The 21513-nt window shown below is 39.7% G+C and overlaps 3 protein-coding genes and 1 long non-coding RNA gene across 7 annotated transcripts; 3 read left to right on the forward strand and 1 right to left on the reverse strand.

Moving 5' to 3' along the window:
• The first annotated feature begins 3027 nt into the window (after positions 1-3027).
• Positions 3028-7525, forward strand: LOC145229917 (calcium and integrin-binding protein 1-like). The gene is made up of 6 exons (XM_080095261.1): positions 3028-3165; positions 3246-3345; positions 5812-5965; positions 6022-6134; positions 6640-6728; positions 7305-7525. Exons 1-6 carry the CDS (start codon positions 3080-3082, stop codon positions 7324-7326), a joined length of 564 nt encoding a protein of 187 aa, XP_079951387.1. The 5' UTR covers positions 3028-3079; the 3' UTR covers positions 7327-7525.
• A 1358-nt stretch (positions 7526-8883) lies between these two features.
• LOC145230690 (uncharacterized) lies at positions 8884-10639 on the forward strand. Of its 2 annotated transcripts, XR_013860729.1 has the most exons (4): positions 8884-9273; positions 9560-9694; positions 9875-9962; positions 10264-10639. It is a non-coding gene; the product is annotated as an uncharacterized LOC145230690 (long non-coding RNA). The 2 variants fall into 2 exon arrangements; XR_013860728.1 differs by lacking the exon at positions 8884-9273 and having other exon boundaries at positions 9296-9694.
• A 1222-nt stretch (positions 10640-11861) lies between these two features.
• On the reverse strand, positions 11862-14353 carry LOC145230750 (uncharacterized). Of its 3 annotated transcripts, XM_080096273.1 has the most exons (6): positions 13276-14353; positions 13124-13220; positions 12742-13056; positions 12551-12663; positions 12365-12441; positions 11862-12302 (listed from the first exon to the last, which is right to left on the reverse strand). In XM_080096273.1, exons 1-3 carry the CDS (start codon positions 13779-13781, stop codon positions 12886-12888), a joined length of 774 nt encoding a protein of 257 aa, XP_079952399.1. In that variant the 5' UTR covers positions 13782-14353; the 3' UTR covers positions 11862-12302; positions 12365-12441; positions 12551-12663; positions 12742-12885. The 3 variants fall into 3 exon arrangements, with proteins under 3 accessions (XP_079952399.1, XP_079952400.1, XP_079952401.1); XM_080096274.1 differs by lacking the exon at positions 12551-12663; XM_080096275.1 differs by lacking the exons at positions 12551-12663; positions 12742-13056.
• Positions 14354-18871: 4518 nt separating this feature from the next.
• Positions 18872-21407, forward strand: LOC145229579 (uncharacterized). The gene is made up of 3 exons (XM_080094927.1): positions 18872-19656; positions 19717-20310; positions 20360-21407. Exons 1-3 carry the CDS (start codon positions 18872-18874, stop codon positions 21405-21407), a joined length of 2427 nt encoding a protein of 808 aa, XP_079951053.1.
• The last annotated feature ends 106 nt before the right edge of the window (positions 21408-21513 follow it).

Below are 21513 nucleotides of genomic sequence, written 5' to 3' on the forward strand. Positions count from 1 at the left end.
TGTCAATTAACTTTCTGCGATAGGCTTCTGTTTAGTTAAGTTTATTAGCAGTGTTTCATACAGGAACGGAACGAAACGAAATAACGTTATTCGTTCTGAGCAAATTATTTATTTCGTTATTTAATAATTCGTTCTGGACCGATATTTTCATTTCGTTCCGGTCTGACCGAAATAAATTTATAACCGTATTTTTCGGTATTTCGGTCTTAACAAAAGAACATTTCTTTCTGGTTTTTAAGCGAAAAAAGAAAGTTGCAACACAAAAAATATTGTCGGTAGTTGTTATACGTCACATATAACACTTGTCAATGATGGTCAAACGAATGTAAATTGTAAGAGCTTAACGGCGCGAAATTTTCAGCAATTGTTTCATGTCAGATGTTCAGAACGAAATACCGGAATAAAAAATAACGGTATTTCGTTCCGTTCCGGTATATTATATATATTTTTTTTATTTCGGTATTTCGTTCCGGTATTTGAGCCAAAAATTGTTTATTTCGTTCCGATATAACGTTCCGTTCCGTTCCGGTATGAAACACTGTTTATTAGGCTAAGCTCACTACTCTTACTATTCTTGAAACAATAAGCACATATATCAGGGGTCGCGGACCGATTTCACACAGACAAAACAAACAATGGGAGCCACAAAGACCTTTTTAAATTTGAAATAAAATGCCACTGTAAAAACGTTTTTATGTCTCACAACATTCGACTTTTTGTTGTTAGTTAGTTCCTTGCATATTAGGTACATAGTTAAAGTAAATGAAATTTCCCACGTTCCCATGTAGCATCGAATGCTGTGCTTTCTTGAGACGCGGGTTTTTATTTCTGTATTTAACGCGTATTTTTAGACAACTAGTAACAAACAGATATTGTTACGCGCGCACACACACTGCGAAACGAAACAGTAACCTTGTACGTTAACCTGCGCGCCGCCAGTTTACCCCTTTACGTTTCATGGTATAGACGCGGTTGTAGCTAACTACTAGAAACTTTCTCCGTTGGAACATTATTTCATAGTAGGCCTATATGTGTATATTTTTTCTTAAATTCCTGACTTTTAAGTACATTTTAACATTTCACCCTGACGCAGATTTAAACACTAAATTCCCTGACATGTCAGGGAAAATCCTGACGTATGGCAACCCTAGGCAAGATGGAGTACAGGAAAAAATATGCCGAGGTTAAAGCAGTCCTTGTGAAGTGTATAACGTATTTAGGTTGTGCGTTTTCAACCAAGCAGGAATTAAAAATGTTCTGTTATTTTAAATAGTAGGCTGCCGCATTTTACTTTTTGAGCGTTTTTAACAATTATTTTTTGTGGCTGAAAGATTTGTCACATTTAAACATATTAGAAAAAGTATTTTTTACAAACTGTAGTTGCTGCCAGTCATTGCATCAATGCACTATCTACTATTAACATGCCAACAAGGCGATTTTTGAACAGCAACTATTTATTACGGCTTAATAAGCAAGATAAACCAATCAAGCAAACCCGAAGGTTTAGATATCTTGGCTGTATAATAACAGACGATGTCGGTGCAAATATGAAATTAAAGCCAGAGTTGCACAGGCAAAAAATTGCTTCATAAACCTCAAGACAACATTGACAAACAAAAAATTAAATATCAATACCCGTGTGAGAGTTCTTAAAAGTTATGTGTGGCCCGTTCTACTCTACGCGTGTGAAAGTTGGACTTTCATAAAAGAGCTGATTGACAACCTGAGTGCGGCTGAGATGTGGTTCCTGAGAAAAATGCAACGAATATCGTATACCTCCCATAAAACCAATCATGAGGTATTAATTCAGACGAATCAAGAAAGGGCATTGTTAAGCACAATGAAACATCGACAACTCAAGTTTTTCGGCCACATAACCAGACAACAAAAACAAGAGTACCTAATTTCGTGTGGCAAAATATGTGGAAAACGTTCACCTGGACGACAAAGGAAAATGCTAATTAATCAACTAAGGGACTTTCTAGACATCCAAGCAGAGAATATTTTTAAATTGGCAAGAAATAGACACATTTGGAGAAACCAGTGTTTCACGGCAGCCGAAGCCTGGTTCAGGCATGGCACTGGATGATGATGATGAATAAGCAAGACATAAAATTCTTGAATGCACTGAAGCGTGTATGAGGACAAGCCACGACTGTGCCCAAAGCCAACAAAACGTACTTTGTTTGCTGTCGCGACCTCACATGACAATAAGGGGGCTTGTGACGTAGACTGCCTTTGGAACAGGGCAAACACTCCACGGACAAAATTAGTTTCACAATCACGGGAGTAGGCATCGCTTGTTATTGTTATTGACGCGCCGTACACATATTGGCGCATGTATGAAGACAACATATCTAAAACACGATTGGCAGTTGGGAGGTGGAAATATAGTGGAAGTGGCTTGATCTGTTCTCAGCGTTTGTATGCTTTAATAAGCGTTGATGGTGTCAGATTATTGAAATTGCTGTTTACGCGTATCAGTGTGGCGTTCAGACAGCTTACGTGATTTTTTATCGCTGTCAGCAGACAGTTGACAAGAGGCAGGTACGAATGTAACCGCAGTTAGTTATAAACTACCAGTGCTGCATGTTTATGGACATTTACATAGTTAGCCACAGCCAGTATACACCCCGTAGACAGAAAATATTTTATCTCAAGCACAAGCTAATAGCCTACTAATATTTTGTATTCGAAATTTATGTTGTTTAATGTTGTTTCGTCTCAAAATGGTATTGATATTGTTTATAAACGTATTACTGTATAAGACACCAGCACCCGGCTTGTATAAAGTCCAATAAACTTGTGAATAATTCAAACAACACGCCACACAGAACTTCACGGAATATAATGTTACATTAAATTTGCTGCGACATATTACACCAATACTCGAAACAGTGTTTGAAATAGATAATTTCTCTTTCGACTTCTATATTGAAGCGATACATTGTTTTTATTACTACAGCAACAGTCCGTTACAGCCAATGTCTAATTTTGATCTTACATTATGTTCAACAGCACTGGCATGATATTTCGCAGAATTACATATTCGAAAATCTAACAACGACTTTAAAAAAACATGGGTTTGTCATCAAGCATTTTCAGTAGAGAGGAACTGGCGGAATATGCTGACATCACACATTTTACGGAAGGAGAAATCATCGAGTAATATAGTTTGTTGCGATGCTTCAATGTAGTTTTGCATACGTTACGTGTTTGTTTACATAATCGTTGCGATTTTGTAGCTTGTGGAAAAAGTTTTCATCACTTTTACCGTCCTCTCAAGCTACAAACAGGCAAGCAACTGTTTCCCCGGAAGACCTGACAAAATTGCCAGAACTGAAGGTAAATTAAACAACAGAACCATGATTGTCTCTAATAATTAAGCACGAACTAATCAGGACAAGGGCGGACAAAATATTTGAAATTTTATCCAGTAAAGGCCTAAAAACACAGTTAAAACAAAAACACAGTATATTTATGGGTCCCCTTCCCTGAAGGGGACGCATCTTGATTTCACTATGTTTTGTTTTGTTTTCTTTTTTCCGCCGTGAAGTTTGTCCATGCACTTTTGGCAACAAATCTTTGTTGGATTTGGATGAAACTTTCACAGATGGAAGATATGGTTATGTAGATGTGCCTTTTGGTTTGTTTGACTTAATCACCCCAGTATTTACCCCATCAGCCCCCTAAAATGGGTAAAATATTAAACAATGTATGATTTGGATGAAATTTGGTCAGTTTGTTCTTTGTGCCATAATTAGGTGTCGATTTATGTGTTTCACCCTGCAGCCCCAATATTTACCCAGCCAGCCCCCCCCCCCCAAAAGGCTGATTTTTAAACAATGTCCGAATTGGATGAAATTTTGACAGTTTGTTCATTTTGCCCTAATTAGGTGTCGATTGTTGTGTTTCATCCTGCAGCCCCAATGTTTACCCCACTGGCCCCCTAAAAACAGTGAATTTTTTAAACAATGTCCGAATTGGATGAAATTTTGACAATTTGTTCATTTTGCCATAATTAGGTGTCGATTGTTGTGTTTCACCCTGCAGCCCCAATGTTTACCCCACTGGCCCCCTAAAATTGGTGAAGTTCTTAAACAATGTCCGAATTGGATGAAATTTTCACAGTTTGCCATAATTAGGTGTTAATTGTAGTTTTTCACACTGCATCCCCAAGATTAATGCCACTGGCCCCCTAAAATGAGTGAATTTTTTAAACAATGTCTAAATTTAATGAAATATAGACAGTTTATAAAATACATCATCCATTGATCTCTTTTACCCTGTGACCCCCACCTACACCCCAGTAACCCCTAAGTGGGTGTAGTTTCTAAACATTGGCCAAGTTGCATGAAATTTTGACAGTTTGTGCAATATGGCAGTTTTAGGTGTCGAATTTCACGTTTTACCCTGTAATCCGATCAGTTATTTTTAAACAATGTCATGAAATTTAGAAATTTTTTATAATATTCTATTTTGAGGTGTTGATTGTTAAGTTTTGCTATGTAGTCCCACCATTTACCTCATTAACCCCAGCAATGGTTAAATTTTGCAAACAATTGCCGAATTGAATGTGACTTGAATGGTTTGTACCTCATATAGCATGATTATGTCTGCAGACTTTTTTATCGCCCTGTTTAAACAGATAGCACCAAAATTTATCATAGTTTTTTTGCAAAATGCATTATTTACAACTTTGCATGTGTGGGGGACCCATGAGTTTCTGCTTGCAGAAACAACTAAGGCTATAAAATACAGTGGCTGATATGGGACCTATTAAATAAAGTGTACGTAGTGCATGTGCAATGGCAATATGTGCTGAGCCACCCTTCTAGTTATAACTTGAATTGTTTGCGTATGGTACATTGATACGCTGATTGGCTCGCGCTTCAATGTTTAGGTTCAGAACAGTGGTTCTCAACCTTTCGTGGACCGTGGCTCCCTAAAAGTAACTTTTGAACTTCGTGGCTCCCTTCAAGTAACCCTGTAGGACCTGTGGCCCCCTTAAAAATGTAAATGGCAATCTCATGTTGGAATTCGGTACTAATTTCGACTTTAAACAGGTCGAATAGAATAAACAAGAATCCGTAATTGTAAAAAAACTCAATATAGACAAATAGTATGTGAAATAGTCGGTTAAATTAGGGAATAAAGTTAAAAAGGAAATGGATTTTAGTGGGTGTTTCTGGTGAATCTAACCCGTGGACCCCGGAACAAAGCTCGTGGCCCACCTGGGGGGCCATAGGCCCTGGTTTAGAACCACTGGTTAGAACAATGGTTCTTACGATGGGTTTGATTGAACCGCAGGAGTTAGCCAACGCCAATTCAGATATTCGACAAAGGTCGTTTAAAGTACAAATATTCAGCAAAAGTTTTCCCTAGAACTGGTCACGACACCTTTCCTATTTCTGTCGTGATTGTTGACTACTTAGTTTCATTTAAAATCTTTTTCGTTGCAATTGTTGTCATTTTATGTGTGATCGTGAATAAATGAGTTTTTGTCCTCCCGTAAAACGAAAATCGCCGGATTTAAAACAATGTTTTAATAAGTTGCGTTTATTATGGTGTCATATAACAATATAAACCGAAGCAACTGCTACCACTTCGTTTGATTCCAATCGTGTACTGCCAGCGAAATATGTATCGTATTAGATACAGAAACCTAATAAAAGGTAAACGGATAATTTAGATGCAGAATATTCTTGCAGATCGCAGCCATTTATAAAACTTTTTTATATGGCAGAGCAGTACGAATAAGTCATTATAGTCATTCTTAAAATTAACGCGCCCATTGTCTGTTTGTTTCAGCAAAACCCTTTTTTGGACAGATTGTGTTGCATTTTTTCCACCACTCCGAGCGAAGAAGCATCTTTGAGCTTTGAGGATTTTTTGGACATGATGAACGTTCTTTCAGAAAAAGCTTCGTTTGCTCTGAAATCGACATACGCTTTTGATATATTTGGTCAGTTTCCTAGTTTGTGTGTAACCGAACACAAAATCATAAAGGTTTGTTTGTAGATTGCAATGCTAATGGTTTTATTGACGCTGATGACATACGTCACGTTGTTGGATGCGTGACTGGACACAAGGATGGCTTGGATGAAGATCTCACAAAAAGTCTGATCGATTCGGTAAGGAAGTAACTTTTTGAACATATAGAACACGAAAAGTCACTATTACTTTGTACATGCACAAAACAGATAATCATTAAACGCTGATGTTTGACTTTCAGTCAGGTTAGTCGTTTACCCTGTTAATGATTAACATCTTAGCAGGTATTCTGTGAAATATTTTTACATTACAATCAGTGGTGGGATTTAAACTTTTTGTCAGCAAGTTGTATCACAAAAGTCATATTTTTCAGCTGGTTCTGTTACAAAAAGTCCACTGACAGTAACCAGTAATTCTAAGCGGTTCGCTGATCTCATAAAATTTCATGGGACGGTTCTATAGAGCCGGTGCGAACCGGCTGAATCCCACCACTGATTACAATGCTTTGTCTTGAAAAACAAAAACAAATCCTAACGAAACATTCAGTTTTTATTATTGCACAATTAATTTCGAGCACTTACAGTAAGGTTTGGGGCAACAACAAACCCTTTTTATTAAGTATGCGTTAACTCCAACTTGTGTCAGATTATGAGAGAAGCAGATCTGGATCAGGACAATCAACTTGGTCGCTCCGAATTTGAACATGTTCTTTCCAAATCTCCTGATTTTATGAAGTACGTGTAGAATTTTAAAACAGAGAATATTATTGTCCTTTGTCAGTTGCAAACTTGTGCAAAATCCTAGTTCAAAAAATTGGCACAAACCGAAGATGTTGAACTTTAATCTTTTTTAGAAAAAAACAAAACAAATGAGAACAGCATGCATAATGACTTCCAAGCATTGGACTAAAATAGAGGCCTAACAGTTTTGTTGACATTTAATTTTACCTCACCGTGGCAACAGTTTAGGACCACTGTGTTTCCATATTCCTATTTTCATCGTTCGTAAACTTTTTCATCCATTTATATCCTTTAATTTTTGTGTTTGTCCTTTAGATTTGTAAGTAGTAGTTATATAGGGCTGAAGTTCGGCGTGATTCAAAGTTTTTTGTGCCATTTGCATTATTTGACATGCTAAATACGTATCAGGAAAACATGGTAGCGGATAAAATGGTTTAAGTTCATAAATCCGCAAATATGCTCGGCGGTTGTCGAAACTGGTGTGCACTGACATGCATATGGTTGTTGGCTGATCCTTTGTAGTTTAGACATTAATTATTTTTTAAATTGTACTCTACCTAATATTTTTAGTTCGTTCAAGATAAGAATCTAAATGTGGCGTTGATGAACGTCTGTAATGGCGGAACCAAACCAGAATGTGGACGTCAATGTTGGAAAGAACGAGCGGAGAACCGCACTTTATTTTCTGTTAATGTAAAGTTTTATGATGCACTTAATTTTTGTCAGTTTGCTCTTTGTTGTTTGAACTTGAACTTCTGTGCTTTTTTATCCTACGTGAAAGAGATATAATACATGTGTATTGTACAGACAGGCGGAAAAAATGGGTAGGCAAACTAGCAGCCGTCATTGTTTCTGGTAGACCATTTGGTAGAACAACAGCGTTTAAAATTGACCTCAATGTTTTATTAAAACAAGCCAGGCCCGCTGCACAATACAGTTGAGGTAACATATTTTTCAAGCGTGCTGTATCAATGTGAGTTTGTTGATTCATACATTTTAGTATGGAATGGAATCAATTACCTTTGTTTAAACCCATATTAATAAATTAAATAACGAAGCTTTAGTATAATAGAAGTATATAATAACCAAACTGCCAATGAATCCACAATCGACCACACGGCTACGTAGTTCTTATAGGCAGTGGTGGGATTTAGCCGATTCCCATCGGTTCGATAGAACCGTCACACGAAATTTTATGAGATCAGCAAACCGGTTAGCAAACGGTCCCCCAAATTTCTCCAGCGGTTTCCCAAAATTTGCCAGTAGCCTAATAAATAATTCGTTTAAGCAAATATGGCTATTTTTTGGTATTTAAATGAAACACTTGCGGTCTCTTAAAACTACTTAGCGGTCACCCAAACCAAACCTTAAAAAAAACCTGCGCCTATGGCTATGTATGACGAAACGGCTTTGTTTACGGTTTTCGACCAAACAAACCACTTGTCATTTGGTCTTCGTTTTTTCTAATTTTTGTTCTCACCATCGTTTGTATTTGAGGTAAAGTATATGGTTTCCAGAATGACGTTATTTGCTTTTGTGCCATATGCCTAAGCCCGAGTTCGAATCATCTCATTTCTTCCATAAATTGTTTTGGAGATAAGAAATGTTTTTTATTGTCGCTCCAAGTCAAGTGAATTTTTACTGGATTCAGTTTTTGCGCCAGTCTACTGAGCTGGCTAAAGCTCTAACTTGCTTAAGCCCTAAGTGGTGTATTTCTATGTAAAATGAGTTAATGCTGGTTATTACTTGCTTTTCACGGCCGAAGGGTTAAAGATATAAAGCGTATTAGTAGGCTAAGCTAGATTTTAAAAGACCTAGTTTAAATTGTAAATATCTCTGCACATGTTTGTTTCCTGTGATAAAGTAACAAAGCAAAGGTCTAGATTAGTCTTCCTTTTTAGGCGAAATCGCCTCCTTTCTAGGGCATTGCTAGCTAAAAGCCGGCCCCCATGAGATTGTTATTTTGAATGAAAGTTCTATAGACTCTTCAGCATTTGTGGACAATTAGATTCATACAGCAAAACGAAAACTTTACAATTAAGTTAACAATAAAACCCAATTTAATTGCTGCAACAGCACACAGACACAGGGTCAGTTTCACGCAAATCCAACGTATCTAAGCTAAGTTTTCATGTAGGCTACACCAACTTAAGGTGGCTGTACACAGGATCCGTTTCGGTCCGTTTTCGTCCGTCATGCGTATACGCGCGTAAATTTCGGTCCGTCGCCTTCCGTCGACGTGTATACACAGAATGCGAACCATGCGTTTTGTCCGAAAACGGACGAAACGGACGTTAACGCAAGGCCATCGTACGCATGCGATTTTCGGTGTAGTGATAGTGCAAAACTGAGAGATATTTCTAGATCGGTTGATTAGTATCAATTATTTTGATCAAATCACAATACTTGAAGCCCTTTTGTTTCTAATAATAAATAGAAGTGAAGTAATATGCAAGGTTTTATTATTAAATCGGCAAAAAGACGGGCTTCGAACACGACTGGAATGCAGAACAACAGCGGGATACAAAAATCTGATAATGTAAGTAACAAATAGCTTTTCGGGAAACAAAGGGTTCAGGGAAGAGTCAGTTCATAACTAAGTTCTGGCAGTTAATGTCATTCATCACAAAGTTTCAGAAAAAGGAAACTGCAAATATGCCATCAGGGTTTAGAAATTCGGAACTATGTTGTATTAATATTTAGGATGTTGCTTATGAAATCATAAGTCCATAATTGTTGTTTACATACACTTAAGTACTGGTTGATGTATCTGCAACAATCTGTGAATTATGCACTTTAAGTTATCATGAAATGTTCATTTGTAGAATCCTTTGATTGAGCAATATCAACTAAAGAAATCAAGTTTAACAAGAAAAACTTGTTTGAGAGAAACCTGCTGTTGAGAGAAATCTACCTTATAAATGCCTGTAATTCAACTTCAGCAGAGTTTGGTTTAACAGGTAATTTAACTAATTTTTATTACAATGTGGATACATTTTTAATGGTTATAGATATTTTGTGGTTTTTACCACAAATTGTTTTGACAACTTTTTATTGTACATTGGGGAGGGTTTAATCTGCTTATCAAATGTACATTTTGTGAAGTATATGTGACTTCTGCCTGTTACTTTTTTCTCCAGGAAAAATGTGAAAGAAAGGCGACATATGCAACACCTATATAAAAAGACAGGAAATCCAATGGTTTAAGATTTATACACAACACCACAGGTATGTAAATTAAATGATTTATGATTCATATTTGTAATAAACCTACTGTATGTGTTATGTTTGTAAGGCATGGACTCAAACAATATTCTTTCAGAGTACTGCAGGGAAAGAATTCCGATCAAAAATAGCATTATTTTTCACATCTTCATTGTAATTTGTAACCAAGGTTTGTGTTTAATATGAGAGATGGAAACAAACCAGAAAATTCAAACGAAATGAAAGATTGCACTTGTGGAGTAAACAAAAGTACTTCTAAACTAATTTTTACATACTATTGCATTTATGTTTTTGTTATTTGTAGGAGACCTGCAGGCAACAACCAGCACATTGCCAAATTGTAAGAAGCCACCTACTGATGCTAGGATTGCCTTTTATCTTTCCAAAATAAGAAAACGCAATTGAAAAGAGGGTACCAGGAGGGGTTTGAAAAGCAAATGAATTTCTTCAGAAGTATGAAGCATTCTGTTAAATACACAAAAAAATCCTATCAGTGTTTGTTCATCCCTGGTTTTACCATCTAAACATATTGTTCATGTGCACTGTGTCTTTGTACTTTTTATTTTGTCTGCTTCAAAAGTGTATGTAAGAAAAAAAATGCAAATATTTGTGACATTTGTTTTCCACTGGCAATTTTATTGTACTGCTATCTTATTTGAACAACGTTTGTTACTAGCAAATGAGTTGAATTGTTGAGTTGAGTTTATGTGAAGTTAGGTTTGATAATGTTGATTGTAAACATTTTAAATTGCATTTTTTGGTCGGTGTGTTCGAGTTCAGTAATATTAAAATCCCACCACCACGGTGATAACCCAAATTCATGAAATTAGCGGTGTTCCTGCTTCGAACAGCCAAACAACTGATTTGGAGTAGGACGCAGTCAAGCGAAACGTCGCATCGTTCGGATCCTGTGTATACCACCCACCGCAGCCACATTCGGAACGTAAATTCGGTCCGTTTACGCACGTCAGATTACGGACCGTTTTTCGCATGCGTTTACGCACGTTGACGGAATACGCAGTCTGTGTACAGCCACCTTTACTCTAGATTTACCAATGTAAATGATACAAATACCTCGCAGTTTGGAAAGCGCTATAGTAAGCCTGTAGGAAATGTGAAAGCAAAACAAGTTCGAGGAAATGCTTGATACCGTTGTCTTTGAAAGAGGTCACCTTACAGCCCAGAAAAGTGTCACCTGTGGCAAATTAAATGCCCAGCTTTGCTCTCGAGATCACAAAATACGAATCGCTAAAATACGATGTTTTAAAATAGCAGCATGTGGCTCATGCGCCCCATGTAGCTACCTGGGGTTTGTTTGCAAGACCGATAAATTCTGCCTTTAGTTAGGTTAGTTTAACCGTAATTGCACATATTTATACAATCAGTAATTTTGAAATCGCCCCAAACTCCAAAAATTGTTACAATCACCCTTTCGCGGGACGTCCTGTTGGAGAATCCTGATATATGCACAAAGACTATCTATCGTATTTTGTAATATCTCTATGTTTAACAACGTTTACCATGCAATTGTAGTTTCACCACAATGTTATGTGTGACGTCATAAACGGTTGTGCACTGTAAATCGTAAAGGTGTAAACGACCACCCATACAGGTGGTTCAAAATTTCCACCAAAAGGTGGGAAGTTTTCTTGATATCCCAAGGGTAGAAACAAACCGATCCTCCCAAGCGGTTGTTTTTATACATTTTCACCCAATTTTATACTGGATTTTCCTAGGTGGAATTGCAAAAATTCCACCCGTAAGTAATGAAAACGGCCTCTAATTAGGTGTAATTATGGTGTATTTCCACCTTTCCACCCTAACATGCCATATCTTTTGGGAGGAAAACTCCAATTCCACCATTGTCAAAACAATGTTCTCACCCTTAAACAACAATTCAAATTATTAACGAACACATCTTGTATTACCTTAACAAGCAAGTTAAAATGATGCACTGTAGATACGTAAACAATTTAACATAAACAATTCAAATGTGGCACTGTAAACCCAGTTTTCAAGTCATAAAACTTTTACAGCAAAGAAAGATACACACATATTTTTATGGCAGACAAAATCTAAGTCTTGATAGCATTACAATGAGTTTATAATGCGCAGTACAGGTAAAGGTATTTTTACTCCAGTTAAATTTAGAATATAGCCACACACAAATGCCATGGTTTTACAACATTGAGGAGGTATGACAACATCAAATACCCAATATGCCGCAATCAAAGTTGCAAATGCTGTAATAAGGTCACCCTCAACACAAATTTCTGTTTCATCAATGTGAACAAGAGTTGACGAAGGTGCTACAGTAGCAAGTGGATATGGCCAATGGACATTCTACAAAAGTATCTTTTTCCGTTTGCAGATTTAAGTGACCATTTCAATTTACAATACCTTACCTCATCAAAAACAAAAAAACTGCTCATTTTCTCTTGGAAAACTGCTGGTAAAAACAAGATCCATGAATTCTTCATTTCTACAGACACAAAAAAATATATTAAAATATTTATTTTCTAAAATAATACCCACCAAACCTATGTTTTTTGCTAACATGTGCCACATACTACATTCATTTTTAAACTAACCTAAAATAGCATCATTGACTTGACCTTCCCATTTTTGCTTTGATTTTTTTAAACTCATCTGCATGCAACTTTTTAATGTTAATCCCTGATACCTGTTCCATCTCCTCTAAAATCTAGAAATCATCACTGTTTCTTTATAGAAAGCTAATATCAATGAATAAAATTGGCATCAAAGAACTAAATATGCACACCCATTTTGATGATTTTAAAGGTTGGTACATCTCAAGTAGGTCTTTAGCTGTTCCTTTAAAATTTCGACGAAACCCGCAAGTTCTAGGTCCGGACCCCCAAAACCCCCCCCTTGGATACGCCACTGACCCCACTACTCTTAAAAATCAAGTATTTACATCAGTTATTCTTTTTTTGCTACAGTCCTCATTTACCACAACAGACTTGTTGCTCCTCACATGACCATGCTTTCGCTTCATAACTTCTCGATAACTGTTATTGGTAAACTGTCTGCGCCAGTTTGTAAACTTGGTTCTCAACATTTTCACCCATGTTGTCTACAAATAAAGTAAATGTAAAACAGCTTTATACATATCCTTTTCAGAAAGCAAAAAAAAAACATACAAAGTAACAGCCAGTATTTGAGAATCGATCCCTCAGTATCGGGTATTCAGCAATTAGTGACTGACACACTTCTTGATATTGATATGGCATTGGATATCTGTCAATGGTATTTGTTAACTCAACAAAAAATACAGCATTAAACTTATTCTTACAAAGTATACTTGACCATGTCTTCAAAAATTATGGCCACAATCCTTCTCCTAAGTTTTCCCCCAATGTGTGCTGTGACTCCCTCCTCAACACTTCTGATTTCTGAAAAAATATGTACCGGTAGCTCCGGGACTTTATATATCATCGGCCAACTTCTGGTGTCTTCACTTGATGAGGTAGAAGGCAACTCTTCTTTTAACTCAACTGTGTCTGATTCTGGTATGATGGAAGAAAAGCTATTCTCCTGTTCCATATGTTGAAGCTGTTCCACATCTTTAATTATTACTTTGAGTTTGCCTGTGGTAGGAGCTTCTTGAAGCGTGTCGAAATCAACCCAGTCACTAAACTGTTCGACATAAGACTGAAGTTTAAAATCACTTATACCAAACACATTGGCAATCTCCTCATAAAGGTCACTTAGGCATTTTACAGTGACAAGTTGCTTTGTCTGGTAATGTGTCACATGAAATGTATATGACATTTTGCTGAATATCTGAAAAAAACACATATGTGGTAAACCTACAAACAATGCAGGTACTTTAATTTAATGTAACAGTTGTAAAGTATAAGCATAAAAGGGACCAGCAAGCTCACTGCCAAGTTTTACCACCTGCCAAAACTTGCATAATAAATGAACACAGTATGCATGAAGCTGTTTGTTCACAAATAGGTCATAAATAATGCAAAAAAAAACCAAGCATGTTAAAATAACCAACCAAATTTCACTTTAAAAAAAACAGGATTATCATCGACAACATTAATCACAAAAATGTCACTAATTTTGTAGTGGCAGCAATCAAAATACAAATCCATGCCACCATAAGAAAAAACATCTCCAAAAATTAAAAAACAAAAATAACTAATGCAGTAGGTAACATACTAATGTCCAACTTATGACAATTATCTGTTTTTCCATACATCATAGTTTCGTATTTTAAACAACAAATATTGTAATGTTTCCCGACACTTAAGAAATCTTCAGTAGTAACACTGCATAGCTGCACTGGGCATTGGAACGTGTCAATAAAAACAATTTAAACACAGTATATACAAACTGTTTTGTTTTTAAGAAACTTCTGATCAAACTTCTTACTGTCTAACTGCACAGCATTACCTGATTAACACAGATAAACACAGGCTACAAACTCAAACGCGTGTTTTTCGCAACAACGTGGACTACAAAATACAAACGCGCATGCGCAGTAGTTGATCATTGGGGTGGTGGCGGCAGTTTTTTTCCAACGCCTTTTACAAAACTACAGAATAAAAAAACAGTAAACAACAATCAAACAAGTTGATTTTTGCACAAAATGTAATTCAAGTAGGCTACGCCCGGTAAGAAACATTGTTGACCACGAAACTGGCATAACGGTTGAGGTACAACGTAGTAGAATAACACAATGAGCGAATACGCCGCATAAGACGAGAGTCAGAGAAAAGAAGGCAATCTGTCCGGTTCGCTGTAGTATGAAGGCACACGATAACGGTAGTGAGAGAGGCCGCTACATGACCCCCCTCCAGAAACGGACATAATAAAATTAACACATAAAACGCGACGGAGTGCGAATTTGACGCGTGCGCGTGTGTTGGCCCGAAGGTAAAGTTTCTGGCTGGTGACCTGGTGGATCCGCCAGGGCAGGAACGGGTTCGGGTGGAACCGGATCTGGCGGTGCTGAAATATGCGATTTCTTCTCGGATGGCACCGGTTGTGTCAGCGTTGGTTGGTGCGCGGAATTGGGAGGGCGACCACGGCGTGGGGGTTGGGCCACTTGTACCGGCTGCGTAAGGTCGACATGCGCTGGCTTAAGACGGTCGATGGAAACGAGCTGGTTGCTTTCGCCGATAGCAAGCGTGAAACCCTTGCTTCCTCGATCAATGACGCGAAAAGGGCCATCGTAAGGTGGTGTAAGCGGGGGTCTATGGCCTTCTTTCCGTACGAAAATGTACGGAGTGGAGGCCAATGCTGCGGGGACCGTTGTGCGGACAGGACCGTGGCGTGACATTGGAGTCGGTACAAGTTCGGCCGATGAAGCCTGCAGGTCTTCCTTTGGAGCTGTGCGGATTCCAAGCATAACCCATGGCAGTTCGTCGACCCAATTGGGGCCCGTTAGACGTGCCATGAGTGCACTTTTCATGTGGCGATGAAATCGTTCTGCCAGGCCATTAGCTTGAGGATGGAACGAGGTTGTGCGGTGCAGTTGAACACCAAGAAGCTGGGTGAAAACCGTCCATAGATCGGAGGTAAACTGGGGGCCGCGATCTGATGATATGTCGGCAGGAACCCCAAAACGGGATACCCAATGGAAAGCAAATGCCCGTGCACACGTTATGGTGGTAGAATCAGGCATAGGAATTGCTTCTGGCCAACGAGTAAAACGGTCGACCAAGGTAAGGAGGTATCTGTTACCCTGCGAAGGTGCAAGCGGTCCAACAATGTCGACGTTGAGATGCTGAAAGCGTGCATAGCAGGGCGGGTAGCTTGCTAGAGGCGCACGGACGTGGCGTTGGACTTTTGCCTTCTGACAGCGGACGCACTGTTTTGCCCAAAGGCCAACTTGGCGTTTTAAGCCGTGCCAAACAAACTTTGAAGCGACAAGTTTGCGTTTAGACCGTATGGATGGGTGCGAAAGACCGTGTATAATGGCAAAAACTTTGCGTTGCCATGAGGTTGGGACAATTGGACGAGGCGATCCAGAGGAAACGTCACAAAGGATTGTAGTTCCAGATGGATCAATCTGTATGTCCTCTAGCTTAAGGTTAGTGACAGCGGTACGATATGCTTGAACCTCCGGAGTGACCTGCGCAGCTGCCAGTGCCGAATAATCCAAGTCAAGTGGGAGTCGAACAGCATCAATGGAACCGCGGGAGAGCGCGTCTGCCACGTGGTTTTGTTTGCCTTCGATGTGGCGCACATCTGTGGTAAACTCAGAAATGGCGGTTAAATGACGTTGTTGGCGTGCTGACCAGGGAGCGGACACTTTGGTAAAAGCAAAGGTCAGAGGCTTGTGATCGGTATAGGCAGTAAACACGCGACCTTCCAAAAAATAGCGAAAATGACAAATGGCGAGATGCAAGGCGAGCAGTTCCCTGTCAAAAGCGCTGTATTTGAGCTCCGGTGATCGCAGGCGTTTGCTAAAAAATGCCAATGGTCGCCAGGCATTATTGATAAATTGCTGGAGAACAGCCCCGATGGAATGCTGTGATGCATCGCTAGTCACAGCAGTCGGTGCATCAGGCAAGGGATGGTGCAACAGCGTGGCGTTCGCTAGGGCGGTTTTTGCCTCCGAGAAAGCCAAATCTAAGCTGTCACTCCAAAGCAACGTTGTAGGATTGCCCTTGAGTGCCTCGTAAATAGGAGTCATAATGCGTGCAGCGCCAGGAATAAAACGGTGGTAAAAGTTTACCATACCTGCAAACTCCTGAAGGCCTTTGACAGTAGTGGGGCGCGGAAAAGTTTGAATAGCCTCGACTTTGTTGGGAAGGGGCCGGGCGCCGGTACGGTCAACGCGATGCCCCAGAAAATCGATTTGAGAAACTCCAAACTTGCACTTTCCCAGGTTGATGACAAGGCCATGGGCGGAAAGCTGTTTGAAAAGACGCTTTAAATGGTCGTAGTGCTCGGAAAGAGACTTGCTTGCGACGAGGATGTCATCAAGATAGACGAACACAAAGTCTAAAGATTGACATACCGTGTCCATCAGTCGCTGAAAGGCCTGTGCCGCATTTTTAAGGCCGAAGGGCATGCGAAGGAATTCAAAAAGGCCAAAAGGGGTAATGACCGCGGTTTTCGCGATTAAAATATGCCCGTAAAGGTACATGTAAAAAATACAACCCACGTAAAAGGGTGGAAAAAAATCCACCCAACACAAATCCACCTTTAGCATTTACAGTGTGATGCGTTGGGTTTACTGTGTAGTGAACGTGTCATTCTATTTTTACACGTGTTGTAGTGCGCTGAAGTGAAACAAATTGTTAAAATGTTGAAATATTGCCTTTTGGACGTACGCAAAACCAGTTGGTAAGTGTTGCTTATTTGGAAAACTTGTTATTGATGCTGTTGTACGTATTTTGACATTGATTTCGTTTATTCAGAAAACCGTATTGCAAATATCTCTAAACCTGTGTGGTGTAAAGAGAGAATGCGAGTTTAAACTGAAAGGTCGCGTGAAACAAAACAAAAGGGATTCAACATTAAGTTTTCAACTGTTTGCCGTGATATTTGTGTTCAATCATTGCATCATTCTTCTGCAACTTTAACATTCACCGTGAGTGATACCAAGACTGAACAAGAGCAGTTCAACTTCTACGCCGACTTGATAAAACGGAAATACCTGTTGGCAAGTTGTCTGATGTTGGAGCAATGTAACGCCCCGCAACTACGTGAATTGTGCGGTCAAGTGAATGACATTTTTGTAACTTTATTGGATCTCGCACAGAGGTGTTGCAACCCAGATGACCTAGATTGTGACGGATAGTTGATGATAAATGCCACTAAAAGGTCAAAGGATGACTTTGACCGAAAATACGAGGAATGGTTTCAGCGTGGCGAAGTTCTTCCGTCCACGAGCCATGAAACGGCCTCAAGGATAGCCAAGAAAGTTGACCAAGCTTCCACAGTTAGAAAAGTTCCAAGCTCTGTGGGGAGTTCTAGGGCAAGTATTAAGGTAGACCTATTGACTGGGTGCCTCCTAGGAGATCCAAAAGTGCTTAATTTTTAAAACGGTATATCTCAAAAAATGTCAACGGTTAGGGCTATTAGGGTCGGGGTAAGGTATTAGCACTTAAAATTCAATAAAACTAACCCAAAAAATTAGTTATTAATGTAAAAATTTTATGTAAATATTTCCCAACCCAACCCATTTATAGCCGCTAAATAAATAATTCAGCTCTTTACGCCACCTATCGAAAATTAGGCACTTTTAGATCTCCTAGGAGGCACCCAGTCAATAGGTCTACCACAGCGGTTCCCAAACTGGGGCCCGCGGACCTTTATGGGTCCGTGAAGCAATTTTGCGGGGTCCCCGAAAGGGTTGACGTGCCTCTATAGTCTTATTTGGCGTCAATTTGTGTCACTGAATAGGTTTAAATCAAAGTACAATTAGAGATCCACTGCCTCCATTACTATACAATAGATAGCCTTTATTGCATGACAACTACCAAGAATGCAATTGTTTGCGCACTATCGTAATGTTTTCTGTCTTGTCTGTGATGTCACAAACCGTCTTTGGATCGTTGTTATGTGTAATTTTGCATAACTAATAAGCTAAAATTCTGTAATTCAACTTTCGTATTGCTAAAATACACCTTCAGGCTTAAGGTCCGCGAGTCCTCGATATAATGGCAAAGTGACCGTTTCGAAAAAACAATGAAAAAGTTTGAAAACCACTAAGTTAGAAAGTTGTTACATTAAAAAGAATCGTGACTGCACTAGTGTACTAGAAGAAACAATGGTTTTGCATTTTTCCTATAGCATTCTTTGATTTTTATAGGGCCGCGAAATATCAAAATAATTGCAAAGGGTCCACCAGGCAAAATTTTTAGAAAAGTTTGGGAACCGCTGATCTACCAAGTATTAAACGCCAAGAAGCCTACGTTGACATGGTAAAAACGTCTTTAGGATTAAAGCAAACCTTAGAGCGCGAAAAAGAAGAAGACGATTTGGCAAAACAACAACGAAACAATTTAGTAAAGGAAGCAATTCGAAAAAAGGAAATGGCAGAGGCCACCCTAAAAGCATTGGATGAGCAGTTGTCCGTACATTCACAATTTGGCCAATCTGCATTAGAGAAATCTCTTACAAACATGGAACCCTGTAGATCTCCACGACCGGTAATGCCTGTACCAAAAGCAGAGATGGAATTGAGTGTTGTTGATCAGCCGCAGATATTTGCCAATGTCAGGGGTTCCTGGGTGAGAAGTAGCGTTCCGATGCATAAGAAACCCACTCGGGAATTCGACCAAGGGTCACGTGTTCCTTTGCCGCATCGTCCAAGTGTGGTCGGCAACGACGGAATTTTACCTCCGCGTCCGGAATTGATGAAGTTTAAAGGTGATCCTCTTGATTATTATGAGTTTATTCGTAACTTTGAAACCCACATCGGAGCCCACGTGAGGTCGGATGTCACAAAGCTGACCTACTTGTTACAACAGTGCGAGCATGATGTTCGAGGACAAATAGCGCACTTTAGTAAAGACGAAGTAGATGGCTACTCGTTGGCGCGAACCCAGTTGTGGCATATTTATGGACGTCCTCATGTTATTTCTAAGGCCTGTACCCAATTGCTGTCAAAGACACCTATTATAGGTGAGAAGGATGCGGCTGGTTTGTTAAAATTAGATATCTTGTTACAACGTTGTCGCAGTGCCATGGCGGATGTTGGCGAGTACGCAGGAATCAATTCCCTGCACTTCATGTTACCGATTTAAAAAAAGTTACCGTACAGTCTTCAATCGAAATGGATCGAATGGTCTGTTGAAGTCGCCGAAAATAGAAATATTGAAGCGGGATTTGTTGAACTCGTTGAGTTTGTTTCTCGCTTTTCTAAGATTTGGAATTCTTTATACGGCGAAAGCTTGTTTTCCCGTGACCGTGCAAAGAGCACCACGACTGTAGTGAAACGACACAGTGCTGTCACGTACAACTCATCTTTGAAATATTGTTCGGATTCGATATCTTCACAGCAAGAATTCGTCTCTTGTGCCGTGTGCCAGAAAGGACACAACGTTTACGATTGTCCAACATTTAAGCGAAAGAGCTACCGCGAGCGCCGCGACGTTGCTACAAAACTTAGTCTGTGTTTCAGATGTTTGAATCAGGGTCATCATATAGCTGACTGCCCCTCCGACGTTGTGTGTGTAGTATGTGCTAAGCTGTACCACCACCACACACTTTTACATAGACCGGAAACAAAGGAACCGATAGTACCCGAGTTGCGGGAGGCCGCTGCTTGTTCATCAGCAGTCTTGAAGCCGACATGTGAGGAAAGAAAGAACCAGGCGAATGGTGTTTTTCTTTGCGTCGTTCCTGTAAGGGTACGGTATGGAGGCCGTGAGGTAAAGACGTATTGATCCCGGAACGTTTTACAGTAAAAAATTAGCCAAGGCATTGGGCATAACTGGTGCCAAGCATGACATATCTTTGCAAACCCTGTCTTCCAAGAAGTCATACCATGGAGCTGTGGCAAAACTGCACGTCTTTCCCCTCGAGGCAGACGGGCAAATCGACATATGCAACGCTTTCTACATTGATGAAATTCCGACTAAACCAAATGCAACTTTGAACAAGCAAGTTCTTGATAAGCTACCTCACCTTGAAGGGCTGAATTTTCCCCAAGTGGATGGAGGCACAGACACTTTACTCATCGGTATTGACGTGCCCGAAGCTCTCTGTGTGGAGCGCGTTCTTAAGGGAAATCCCGGTGAACCCTGTTCATGGAAGACTCCGTTTGGATGGCTGATTGGAGCGACATCACTAGCGCAATCGCCAAACTGCAATTTTGTGTCATTGATGGACAGATCACTGTCGCAACAAATCAATCGATTGTGGGAAATGGATTTTAGCGATGCCACCGCTGTTTGTGGAAACCCTTCGTCTAGGGAAGACCGAGTTGTTTTGGAACAAATGAACAAGTGTGCTCTGCACACAGATGGTCACTTTCAACTTCCTCTACCGTGGAGACCGGATGCTCAAAATTTACCCGACAATCGAGAGATGGCAGAAAAAAGAGCTGTTGGATTGAAGAGGCGTTTGCTGAGAGACAGTGACCTTAAAAGTAAATACGTTACCGCCATGCAAAGCTATATCGAGAAAGGTTTTGCCGTTCCTGTGGACTGTGAGCGAGAAAAAGAGACGGCGAAATGGTTCATTCCGCACCATCCAGTCGTGCACCCGCGAAAGCCTGGAAAGGTTCGCATTGTGTTTGATTGCGCAGCCAAGTGTAAAGGGGTCGCCTTGAATGACGTGTTAATACAAGGTCCAGATCTCATGAATAGTTTGGTGGGAGTGCTCACTCGTTTTCGACAAGATGAAGTGGCTTTGGTAGCTGACGTTGAAGCGATGTTCTACCAAGTGCGCGTACATCCAAAGGACAGGCCTTACTTAAGCTTTCTTTGGTGGAAGGATGGAAACTTTTGAACATCAAATGGCAGTACATATCTTTGGGGCTACGTCGTCACCTTGTTGCGCCACATTCTGTTTAAGACAAACAGCTAGGATATTTGGAAAACATTACAAAAAAAGA

The sequence above is a fragment of the Phallusia mammillata genome, chromosome 5 (assembly GCF_965637545.1).
Source record: "Phallusia mammillata chromosome 5, kaPhaMamm4.hap1.1, whole genome shotgun sequence".
NCBI classification, from domain to species: Eukaryota; Metazoa; Chordata; class Ascidiacea; order Phlebobranchia; family Ascidiidae; genus Phallusia; species Phallusia mammillata.

Bases quoted from the DNA above. Each gene is read 5' to 3' on its own strand.
- LOC145229579 (XM_080094927.1), top strand. From the start codon at position 18,872: ATGGTAAAAACGTCTTTAGGATTAAAGCAAACCTTAGAGCGCGAAAAA. The intron at 19,657-19,716 runs GTACGCAGGAAT...GTTACCGTACAG, and splicing joins GCCATGGCGGATGTTGGCGA to TCTTCAATCGAAATGGATCG. The intron at 20,311-20,359 runs GTATGGAGGCCG...AACGTTTTACAG, and splicing joins GTCGTTCCTGTAAGGGTACG to TAAAAAATTAGCCAAGGCAT.
- LOC145229917 (XM_080095261.1), top strand. From the start codon at position 3,080: ATGGGTTTGTCATCAAGCATTTTCAGTAGAGAGGAACTGGCGGAATAT. The intron at 3,166-3,245 runs GTAATATAGTTT...GCGATTTTGTAG, and splicing joins ACGGAAGGAGAAATCATCGA to CTTGTGGAAAAAGTTTTCAT. The intron at 6,729-7,304 runs GTACGTGTAGAA...TAATATTTTTAG, and splicing joins AAATCTCCTGATTTTATGAA to TTCGTTCAAGATAAGAATCT.
- LOC145230750 (XM_080096274.1), bottom strand. From the start codon at position 13,781: ATGTGTTTTTTTCAGATATTCAGCAAAATGTCATATACATTTCATGTG. The intron at 13,221-13,275 runs GTAAGAATAAGT...TACCATTGACAG, and splicing joins GACATGGTCAAGTATACTTT to ATATCCAATGCCATATCAAT. The intron at 13,057-13,123 runs GTATGTTTTTTT...CTTTATTTGTAG, and splicing joins CAAATACTGGCTGTTACTTT to ACAACATGGGTGAAAATGTT.